This window comes from Oreochromis niloticus, linkage group LG12 (assembly GCF_001858045.2).
Source record: "Oreochromis niloticus isolate F11D_XX linkage group LG12, O_niloticus_UMD_NMBU, whole genome shotgun sequence".
In the NCBI taxonomy this organism is placed as follows: Eukaryota; Metazoa; Chordata; class Actinopteri; order Cichliformes; family Cichlidae; genus Oreochromis; species Oreochromis niloticus.
Window position 1 is genome coordinate 3,287,158 of NC_031977.2, and position 11,923 is coordinate 3,299,080.

At 38.0% G+C, this 11,923-nt stretch overlaps 1 protein-coding gene across 3 annotated transcripts in view; it reads right to left on the bottom strand.

Moving 5' to 3' along the window:
• Window positions 1-963: 963 nt before the first annotated feature.
• The window catches only part of traf2a (Tnf receptor-associated factor 2a), a 23,135-nt gene continuing 12,175 nt past the window's right edge, over window positions 964-11,923 (bottom strand). Inside the window, exons 8-12 of one of the 3 annotated variants that reach the window (XM_013266673.3) lie at window positions 10,158-10,640; window positions 8,780-8,957; window positions 8,518-8,666; window positions 6,566-6,784; window positions 964-2,450 (exon numbers count right to left, since the gene is read on the bottom strand). In XM_013266673.3, the coding sequence (XP_013122127.1) occupies window positions 6,566-6,784; window positions 8,518-8,666; window positions 8,780-8,957; window positions 10,158-10,640 (1,029 nt within the window). In that variant the 3' untranslated portion in view covers window positions 964-2,450. Of the gene's footprint in view, window positions 2,451-6,385; window positions 6,785-8,517; window positions 8,667-8,779; window positions 8,958-10,157; window positions 10,641-11,923 lie in introns of those variants that run through there. The other 2 variants (XM_025897126.1, XR_003213266.1) reach the window with 2 other exon arrangements.

Here is an 11,923-nt window from a genome sequence, read left to right on the forward strand (position 1 = left end):
AGCTGTATAGCTGCTTCCAACATTTACACAGACTGTCCGCTTCCTTCATGATCAGGGTCATGGCCATTGGTTTGCTTTCAGAGAGCAATCGTCATATAAGATGGCTTACTGCCTAGCAGGGGAGCATCTAAATGATTTTCTGCATCTGAGGACATCTAGAGCCTTTGTTTTTAGGTGTTGGCTATAACCATGTTTAACTTACAGAAATATGTTAACTCAGATCAGCTAGTCCAGTTTGAAAGTGACGGTTGAGGTAAGGGAAAGTTTGGAAAGTAAGCACTTTATTTCTGGTCAGTTGTTTCTACTGTATGTACAGTTCCTGAAAAGAGATACCCTTTGTGACTCCAGCTAACAATGATACTGAACTCTGTTTGAAAACAGTAACTTATTGATTAGAACCAAATGCATGAAAAAATGGCCTCTTGGACTTATATCAGTGTAAGAAATATATAAGATGGCAGAATGCATCTTTTCAGAAAAATTCATATGTGTTAACATTTTAGTTTGACTGCATCCGAAAGTGGAATACAGTATAAATTCCAGGCAGGTGATCAAGATGTTTTGGTTACACTTTGGGGGAACTGTGTGGTTGCCCACATTTATTTACAGTCTATACCTTTTTATGCCTACTCAGTATCATATTGAGTCATTAAATGTATATATTTTAAAAGAAACTATTTTATAGGTTTGCAAAACTCTCTTTAAACCCTCTATAAATGTTATTTCTAAAAAAGAAAAGCAGTTACTGTTAAATTTTAATGTGATTGATTATTTATCAGCATAAATGCCATTTGTTTTCAGTCCATCACGTAACATTACTATGATCCATGAATTTGGCCTACCCTCTGAAAGGACACAATACTGTATGTGCATGTGTTTGCATTGAGCGCCCTCATGTGGTAGAAATGAATTCAAGGCCATTGATGAGTGTGAACAAATTGAGAGACATGGCAGTTCTTTGCATAGAGGGCATCTTAAAACCTTTAATAAGTCAAAATTAAATACAAATATGGAACAAATTTCCTGTAGTACAAAGAGTTTACTAACACATGACTTACTATCCACAGAATGTAGCAGAGAGAACAACAAGTAAGACTGCAGTTTGATGTCATTGCTACAGATGAAAGCTCGTCATCTTAATCTCAACATGGGCTTCGGATCCACGAAGAGAGAAACAGATATGTAAATAATTTAAACCAACCTGGTTTAGTTTGTCAGCTCTGAAGTGTTATTTGAAGTACACACATCACATCGACATAGTGTTTATTCTGTTGCAATAACAGTGAGGCAGTGTGGCATTTCCTACAAGTCAGTATCGCTGATACAGCATAACATCAATCTGCTCAAATGTGACTTTGTTCCCCAGCCTGTGAAGGTTTCTTTTTTTCTTTTTTTTTTTCTCTATTAAACAGTTCAAGCTAGAAGCTGGACCAAAACTGGACATGTCTATGTATGTATGCATGTGACATTTAGGAGATGGAAAGGAAATGTGAAGCCCTTTTGTTAAGAAGAAATTTGAAGTCCTGGCTCACATCAGGTCGCACATTTTGTAAGATTAAATATGAATGTCCGCATAGTGCTTGCAAGGCTGCATCTATGAGCTCCGATCAGCGCACACTGGAGGGTCACACAAATGTAGCAGCTAATTCATTTGAGGCTGCAGTTACACATGCAAAATGTAATCTACATAATGTGCAACAATACCAATGTATTCTAAAGAGAATAACAGAGGAAATATGTTTCTGAAATAACCAGAAAGCAAAAAAAGCTGCTGAGGTCAGACCGCAGCTGCATCTTGTCACCATCAGCTAACGCATGCTTTTAAACTGTCTCAACATATAACTTCTTCAATAAATAAAATCTATGTTTTATTTAGATATGGTTAACTCACACATACTTCAAACTTGAGCACAGCATCAAAATTAGATCACACACACTCATATGTTTTATACTATATCAAGAAATCATAAAAAAATAAAATGCTGGTCTACAATATGAACCAGTGATACATGTATTTTTTTTCCTACTGACACATCTCATGCACAGAGAGGTATCAGTGTCCTTTGACAGGTTTAAAAACATGCCGATGTGTTTAGGTGCAGATGCCAAAAGCCGCAAGTTACAATGCGCTGACCTCATTTTCAATTAAAGATAACATCTAACATTCACTAGTTTATGTATGTAAAGAGAAACATTCTTAAGTCATTTAAGTTTTATCACATCTCTTAAAGGGGCCACGTAAAGGAAGGTCAAAAAATGCTGAATTAAAAGTAAATAAATAAATACACCGCACAAATCAAAAGCATCATATTGTGAGTTTGAACTCACAGAAAAGCACATTCTTATCCTAATGGGATCGTGAAAAAAAACAACAACAACAACAACAACAACAAAAAACACTACAGGTACAGGCACTTCTTTTTTCTGTAAAAAAGTAGGTCAGTTCAAACCTGTGAAGAAAGCCAAAAATAGGATAATATTACAACAACATTAACAATTTCCTCTTTTAATATCTTAACTCTGATTCCAACCCAAGATTTTCGTATCTCAGCTCCAGCCTCCACACGCCTGTGTCTGAGAACAAAGGTTACACCCATATGGAAATACAGCAATCTTGAAGTTTTCTGCATCTAATAACATCGCAGCATGAAGATTAAATCATTTAAGCTAAATAATATCAATTAAACGCTACTGTTTGTAACTTAAAGTAGCCTGTGAGACAATGAGGCCCTCTGTGACAAAAGAACTAGACGGTGAGACTCGAAGAAACACAAAATGACTACAAGCAGTGTGTCCATGTACTCATCACATCTCAGTGCGTGACTGTTTTATGTATGTCTGTGTACTCTTGTCTCTCTTTGAGGTCGTTTTTTTTTTTGTCTCTGTACACATTTTAAATTCCCCTGTGGGAATTTTCCATCACTGAAATTATTTTTCATATCTCACTGTCGTTGTACTTGGTATTTAAGTTTGTCCTGTCTTTTTTGTCTTTTTGACATTGCTTTGAAATGGTTTTCAATTTCTTCTGTAGTTATTTTACATCTATTTATGTTTTACATTATTTGTGGAGTCATTTGGTCTTTGTAGTTTTTTTGCATCTCTCTGTGTCTTTGAAGTCGTCTGAATCTCATTTTATTCATTCAACATATCTGTTTGTTCTGGGGCTTCTTGTGGGGACAGTTATTTTCTTTTTGTGGACATTTTTTATCTTTAAAATTGCTTTGCATCAGCTGAAGAGATGGCTCTTTGAAGTTGTTCTGCATATCTTTGTCTCTCTTTGTAATCATTAGGTCTGTTTTTAGTTATTCTGCATAGTCAGATCGTTTTAAATCTTCCTGCAAATATCTCTCTCTTGAAATTATGTTGATAGGTGATATCATTTTGTAGCCATTGGTCTTCAGGATTTTTCTTTGTAGGTCTTGTTTTGGAATAGTAATCCATCTCCCTGAATCTGTTTATTCTGCATCATTTTCTCTGCACATCTTTGTAATCCTTTAGTCTTTGTTGTTTGATCTTTGTAGCTATTTACTCTCTTCAAAATAGATTTGCATCTTTCTGTAGTTGTCGCTTTAAATCATTTTAAATCTCTTTGTAGACATTCTCTTGATTTAGCTACCTATGGTCATTTTCCCCAACTTGTGGTTTTGAATCACTTTGTAGTTATTTTATTAGTCTGTGTCCTTGTAGTTATTTTCTCACTTTGCATCACTCTATTCATGTTTCAGTGTAGTTTTGTTCTGACTTTGTGTTTCTTTGATGACACTTGATGTACTTTCTGTACTGTTCATAGAGAAAATCATGTTACCCACTAGCTGGTAGTGGGCACATTTCCTTTCAGTGTCACCAGTTTCAGTGATTTGTCTCATCCCAACTCAGGAGCTTTTGAGAGTTTAACAAGGAAAGTGTCCCAAGTATCACATGGACGAACTATCACAATATTAAAACCACTGACAGGGGAAGTGAAAAACATTAATCATTTCTTTACAATGTAATGTTCAGCTAGAAAAAAACGTCCCAGTGGCTGTGGATGCTACTTTAACATGTACTAACCAACAGAACAATGTTACAAACCAAGCAATCAACATCAACTGAATTAGCTAGAACAAATATTTTGAAAAAGACAGATTACTATCAAAAGATACTTATAGACTTTTTTAGAACCTGTATGCAAATATATCTTTATTTTTAATAAAATATGTTGCATTTCCATTTGGGCAAATCAGCTCAATGACCATCTCTGTTACTGTTTTGTGGGCAAACAGCACACTGCTGGAAGCTACTGTATCTTCCACAGATCCAACATAAACTAACCCTGCAAATAACAAAAGAAATGGAACAGTGCACACATGAACACAGACACTCACAGACTGAACGTTCGAGTGAAATACTGCATTCAGAATTCATGGAATTCAAGCAATGCCCACCACCACAAATGATTATCAGTGAACACAGGAGTCTGAGTTGGAGGCACAGAATGGGGGAAAAAAAAAAGCAAACCAGTTTGAAATTCTACTGCACTACAAATTGTGTGCACAGCTGTGCAATATTCTGTAGGCTACATGGGTGTCACACTGTTATAGTTCGTTTAACAGTGTGACAAACTTGACTCTAAAGGGAAAAAAAAAAATACCAGCTTACCGAATGTTAGGCAATAAACTCAATAAAGAGCCTAGACCTTGCAATGTCTGTAAGCCATTCAATATACAAAGCTACGGTGTCAAGGTTCAATATTTTCAGTCATTTAGGAAAGGTTTTGGTGTTGCAAATTTAAGCTAAATGCTTCAAATAAGCTAACAAATTAGCATTAGTTTCAACATAAGCACTATAGTGGACAGTTTGTTTGTTTTTTTCTTTTTATAGCTGCTCTACCAGAATTTTTATATTAATGATTGGCCACGAAACTGCATGTCATATAAAACAGCTCGATTACACAGTTTTAATTCAGTCACACCACTCTGATTCAGCCTGTTCCCAGCAGCAGGCAGCTGTTTTCGCTGCCAAACCTACTGTCTGAAAACAAATTAAGCTAACAAGATAGTTGTTAGCTCGTTTAGCTCGTTTAGCTAGCTAGCTAACGAGCCACAAAAACCTTTTTAAGAGTTGGTGGAGACAAAAACAGTACTAAGGAAATAAAAATTATTTTTACCACATCACCAAGTTGTCAGACACTTGTCTGGAAACTTAAATAAAACATTATCAGCTAAACGAATCTCCTGTTAAATCTTTTAAGGATTGCCAATAATATTAGATTTTTAAGGAGTTTGTAAATCATTTGATGGACTTATAATAAGCATGCTAGCTATTCCCTATTATTTTGTCATTAGGATAGCACAGTTGTTTCAAAACACTGGTCACACTTTTGCGAGAAACTTAAGTTTATCAGACCCATGTAGAGTACAAGAAGCCATAGCAATGACATTATTATAGTTGTCTAGTCACATTATTATAATTGTACATAGGTCCTGGAATGTTTTTATCTGTTAAAATGCAGATTGAGGGACTTCTTGGGGGAGGGAAAATAACACGTTATCAGTCAAATACCAGTATGGATGTTATTTTCACTTTGGTAGGTATTTGCAATTTTGTCAAACACAAACTCAGTTCGATTGGTAAGATAAGAATGGCTACACAAGTTTTTGGCCAGTGACAAGTGGCCCAAAAGAACTTGCTCTGGTCTTGCATATTGCCACCAATAAAATCATACCAAATTCAAAAGAACCAAATAAATGTCAAAAGGCAAATCCCAATTTCTGGTGATACAAAATCCTGTTGACTTAGGCTACATTCACACTGCAGGCGAAAGCGCATCAAATCCGATTTTTTTGACCCTATGCGACCCATATCCGATCATGGTATGACAGTGTGAACGGCACAAATCCGATATTTTCAAATCCGATCTGGGTCACTTTCATATGTGGTACTGAATCCGATACATATCCGATGTTTTAGAAAGCGACTGCTGTTTGAACGGTCATGTCGCATTAAATCCGTCTTTTACGTCACTGACACAAGACGGACGCCAATTATCAGCGCCGGAGAAGCGCCCGAGAAGACATCGCGAACGCTTCCTGGCCATCCAGTGTAGATGTTAGTGAAACTGTTGGGAAGACAACGTGAACATTTTATTTGTACTGTATAATCTGCAGATTCTGACAGAAATCTGCATATCCTTTGAAGCACCACTCCTCTCTAAAACAGCAATAAGGATAATTTTTAGGTTATTTACATTATTATGTAAATAACAAAATAACTTAAAGCAAAAATTGGGAAACGTAAAGTCTTAAGTCTTTATATTAAGGGCCATCAGTCAAACAATACTGTTTGGTCTGGGTCTAAACAGAGCGCGTTGTGTGTGACGTCTTCTTTTGCGCATGCGGGCCGCTTTGAGCGTTCACACTAGAGCACGTTTGCTGTCGCATTTTATTTGTAGTGTGAACAAGCAGACAAAAAAATCGGATTTGATCAAAACATCGGAATTGAGCATTAAGACCTGCAGTGTGAACGTAGCCTTAAACAGGTTAGTAGCAACAAAAGGCAGAGTTGGATTTATGCCCTCATCTTTTACCTAAAGGCCTGTTAGGTCTACAATGGCTTTGATGAAAATGGTGTCATCACGTATATAGGAGTTTTTAGAGTCCAGCTTTGAGAGCGGACAGAAGAGCGGACAACCACTGGCGATGTTCATATCGCTGACAGGCCTCTGGAAGGATGAGGATGAAATGTCAGGCCTGAAGGCATCAATTATGTGCTCCCTGTTGTTCTGGTCGAGCAGCATGAGGGTGACCTGTGCAGATGTTAGGAGTGCAGAAGTGTAATTACTCTCACAAGAAAAAACAATGACGTTGTTCAAGTAGATTCATGTATAAAAGCCCACCACTTACTGCCCAATCATTTCTCTGGAAAGCTGCCTTGACCTCAGCCATAGACATTAAGAATGTAGGTTTTAAAGACCTTGTTCCTTTCATTGACAAGTTCTAATAAGTTCAAATTCTCAGAATGCAATTTCTGATTAAAGATTTTTAATGTGCGTTTACAGCAAACGTGAACCAAAGTTTTGCCTTCTGTAACTCATGCAAATACACTTGCTCTAATGTTTTTGGAAATACTTGGTCACAACAGCCAGTGGGAAGACATCCAACAATGTAAATTAAGTTACAGTACACATTTTTAGAGCTCTTAATAAAAAGACTAGTTGAATCATACACAGTGTTGGGGAGTAACGGAATACATGTACCGCCGTTACGTATTTAGAATACAAAATATGAGTAACTGTATTCCGTTACAGTTACTGTTTAAAAAGGTGGTATTCAGAATACAGTTACTTTGTTGAAATAAATGGATTACACGGCGGTACTTCCCTGTTTCATATTGTCGTGGGTCAGGACTGTTTGGGTTTGTTTGACAGCTACGTAATGTTGTTCCAGGCGGCAGCGATACGGTTGCCATGGTTACAGGGTGACGCGCTCTCTCTCTGCGTGTTTCCTGGGTGAGAGAGCGCTTTTTTGTTGTTGTTGTTGTGCTAAGCTAAAAGGCAGAATGCTACAGGCATGGCCCTGTACACTGTACACTGTGTTCGTGTTTTCCTCCGGAAAAAATAAGTTCCGTTGGAGCAGCTTTTCAACGCCTCTCTCTGTCTCTGGCAAGCAAAGTTGACCCAGACAACAAAGTAAAGCTAGTTTTCGGCTACCAGCCCGACACGGAACCCACCGTGTTAGCCAGAGGTCCCTTTACTACTGTTCGGAGCCGCGGACCTTCAGTATCAGTAATAAATCACAGCAATAGTACATTCAGGTAGTTGTAAACAGCACGATAATATATTAAGTAATCCAAAGTATTCAGAATACGTTACTCTCATTGAGTAACGTAACGGAATACGTTACAGAATACATTTTGGGGCATGTATTCAGTATTCTGTAATAGAATACATTTTAAAAGTAACCTTCCCAACACTGATCATACAGCACAAGATGGCCACAATAACCATATCTTGCTTTTGTATGCCAGTGCCATCAGGAACACAGATTCCATTTCCTTTGTCCGGTGCAAATTTGTCTCTTTGCGTCTAATTTGTATTTGCATTTGTATCTGATTTGCTTTTTGCTAGCCGATGTTGCCTCATTCAAAACTGACAATGATCACTTCCACCAGTGCAGAGGCCAGCCTTTTGTTTTGGCAGAGATGGGGCATGTTTGACCATAAAATTGCAGAAAAATTTTTTTTGGTAACTTTGGACCTCTGCCTCAGATTTCTGGATTAATGTGGAAGAACAATCAATGGATTGGTTCTAATTTAATCTTTGCATTTTCTGCTAATCTTCACAGATACAGAATATTTAATCCTGAAGAAATAAAGTTTAATTACATGATTCCTGTTTAAGTACTTATGGGACTGAAAATCTGATAATGTTTGACTTCATATTTATGTATAACTATAAAATCTCAACTTTCACCTGTAACTAATGTTGTATGGAACACATGCAGGATTTCATACATGCAACATGAATGATAAAGCTCTCACCTTTTGATTAAAAGGCCACTTGAGGAGTGCATCACTGTGTCCTCTCATCACCACAAAGAACAAAGACAGGTGGGTGCCTCGCCCCGTCCCATCACCATTCAGGTAGATCCGCAAGCACATCTTGTAGCCATATTTACTGGTATAAAAGGCTGGAAATTATTAACATCAAACATTAAATAATAACACTAATAATCAAGTGTCATGTTACTTCCATCAGGAAGTGGAAATCCTTAATCAGGAATTCATCATGTAATGTGGTTACCAGGAGAGAACATAGCAGGGGCCCGGCCAGCCACAGCATCCTGCCTCTTCTTGGTGAAATCAGAGATCTTCCAGACAAATATGCCATCATAAGTGGCTGCGGACATTTCTCTCATTTTCCCCTCCATCTCCACAATGGACAGGTCCCTCAGGCTCACCGTCCTCTCTAGCTGACGAACCTGCAGCACAACACACAAATGTGACGTTTTTAATTTAGCTCAATATGACACCTTTGAAGAAGTAAACGTAAAACAACATTAGGTATGAGGAAAAAGCAGCAATAAAAAAAATTCAAAAGCAAATATAAAATAACTAAAATAAATGAAAATAATCACAACACAGAAATAAATCAAAGTGAAGGCACATAAAAAGCCAATCTGATCTTGTCGGGAAGAATGTTTCAAAGAATTGGCAGCCTAATTGAAAAAGTCTGATCTGGTTATGAGTCAAGACTGTGGAATGACTGGTTGAGTCCTGGCTCAGGACCTCAAGTTAAGACCAAGGCCACATGGTGTCAGGAAATCTTAGATATGCAGTGCAAGCCCAGAGTCAAAAATCATTTGTAAAATGAACAGGAGTTATTCTTCCCTTGACTTGGTTTTGTTTAGTCTGGCTAATGGTGATGAAGGCATGATGATTTGGGCTTGCTTTGCAGCCACAGGACCTTGTAGTTATTGAATCAACTGCAAACTCCTCGGCATACAAAAAGTGTTTTAGAGTCAAAATGTCCAGCAGCATTTGTCCAGCAGCATTTGTCTAGCAGTTAAAGCTTGGCTGAAACTGGGTCATATAACAATGGTGCCAAGCAAATCTACAACAGAATTGGACAAAAACAAAGGAATCAAGGCACTGCCCAGTCCAAACTCCAATCCAACTGCAGAACCATAAGAGCCTTACATAAACAAATAACTGCAAATCTGAATGAACTGAAGCAGTAATTAAAGAATCATGTGACAGATGTGCAGAGTCACAAAAAGATGACTTCAAGTTTTTGTTACTAAAGGTGGTTCTACAACCTATTAAATAATGGGATGTACTCAAGGTTTTCACGGGAGTCTATACAGTCTTGTGATTTGTTTTTGATTTTTTTTTTTTTTTTTTTTTTTTTTTTAAATCGCTTGACCGATCAGAAACGACCTGGCCATGGTTAGTGAATTGTTTTAAAGTGCTAACTAATGATAACAGGGTACAGGCATTTCAGAGAGACGGAAGACTCATCAATGAGTTTGGCCGCTGAGGCATCCTAATGACTTGTACTGTGGACTGCAAAGGGCAGGAAATAGGCCACAGTGAAAATCTTTACAAAAGATAATGTTTACTCTCTGGTAAAGTCAAGGGATGCATCGAGGATGTTTACAGGTCATGTGTCATTTTAACACCTTATTATTGAGGATTTCAATCTTGTCCTGATCCAGTCTGTGTTGGCGGTTGTAGGCCTCCATGGTGGTGCAGGAGCGCTCCATCTCGCGGTTGAGGACGCAGACAATGTTTTCGAAAGTGCTCACTTTGAGCTCCAGCTCCTGGCAGCGCCGGCTTAGCTCAGCCACTTTGGTTTTTTCACTCTGTAGCTGCAGTTCCAAAGCGGCACCCATGGCACTGGGCAGCGGGGTGAAGGATGTGGTTAGGGTCGGGGCACATGCTCCCTGCACGGGAGCTGCAACACACCCACCCAGCTGGCTCATCTTGAGTTCCAGATCCCTGAGGGACTGGTGGAGCTCCTGCAGCTTCTGGCTGGCCACCTCCAGGCTTTGGGGTTGCAGGCTCTCCAGGCTCACCTTGATGCCCATGATGAAATGCAGAAGCAGGTTAAGGTGTTCATACGAACACTGGCGCTCATGGTCATGGATCTTCTCTTTCTCCACCTTGAAATGAATGGAAGATAAAAGCAGAAACACATTAGGAAACTAAACAAAATCCTTGATGGTGTTTTATGATGATGTGAAACACTGCCACCACAGAAGAAAATAATAATACGAGCACAAAGCAAATAATGGAGAAAGTAATGGATATATACACTATACAAAGTATTCACAGATGTAACTGTTCAGATTCAAGAGATTGCACAGAAAAACAGTTGCATATTACATTGAATAGACTAGCTACATCTAATAAAATGTGCATTTAATCAGGTTAAATACAACTAACATGTAAACTAAGTCCTTTTTTTCCTGAAGAAGACTTTTTTGGAGGACATGGAATAGATTTTTGATCATTTTCTTTATTTTTGTTTGGCTTCATTTTATTTGTGTGCTTTGCTAATAATGTTAAAAATTGAGTATAAAGGCATCCTAAGTGGTCTTGAACACACAAGTGTTCAGATCTTTATCTTTTGATAAATATGGACAATAGTGAGTGAAAAAATTACTCACAGATGAACCAAAAATCCAGTATGTTTCTCAACTCAGCATGTCAATGTCTGGATAAGTATAGTTCATTTACTAGTTAACAATCCTGTATCTTAATCTTATTTTGAAAGTTCAGTCGCTGCTAACCATCCATCCCATGCCCTTCCTGTTTGTTGTTTCCCTAGTGACAAGCTGATATCTGTTGTTGTAGCAGTAAATGTGAGCATATCTTACCCATCCTGGCACGTCCACATTGGCTACCTGTTCAGTATAACAATTGACTAATTGTGCTAGCTCTTGGAAACCGGGACTAGAACTTAGACTCAGTAGCAGATCCCAACTTTAGAACAGAACAATAACAGTGTTCATATTGAGTCTAAAAACATAAATTTTATTAAATAGACTAGAATAATCCTTTATTTTCATTGTACATGTACAACAAAATTGTGGAACATGTACTACATTCCCAAATTAGGCTTAACTTAAAACTAGTACTGAAATCATATTGAATCATTTTTTCTTTATTGTTTTTAATTGGCTTGTTCAAATGGTTAGACTTAAGACCTGAGACTTTGTTTCAGATTCTTAACGCCAGATCACTGAGTCCGTGAGAAACTTGATTTAAGATGCACTAGGTCAGCAACCAGTTATGAACAGGCCGCAAGCTGCAACAAAATCATCTACTGCCAATGTTTTGTTGGCAGATTCCACAGCTGGTGGTTCAGGTAGAATCCAGTTTGGAAGCAGCAGCTAGAATGCCATATAACACATCAAACTCAAGGCCCGCAGCCCAAACGTGG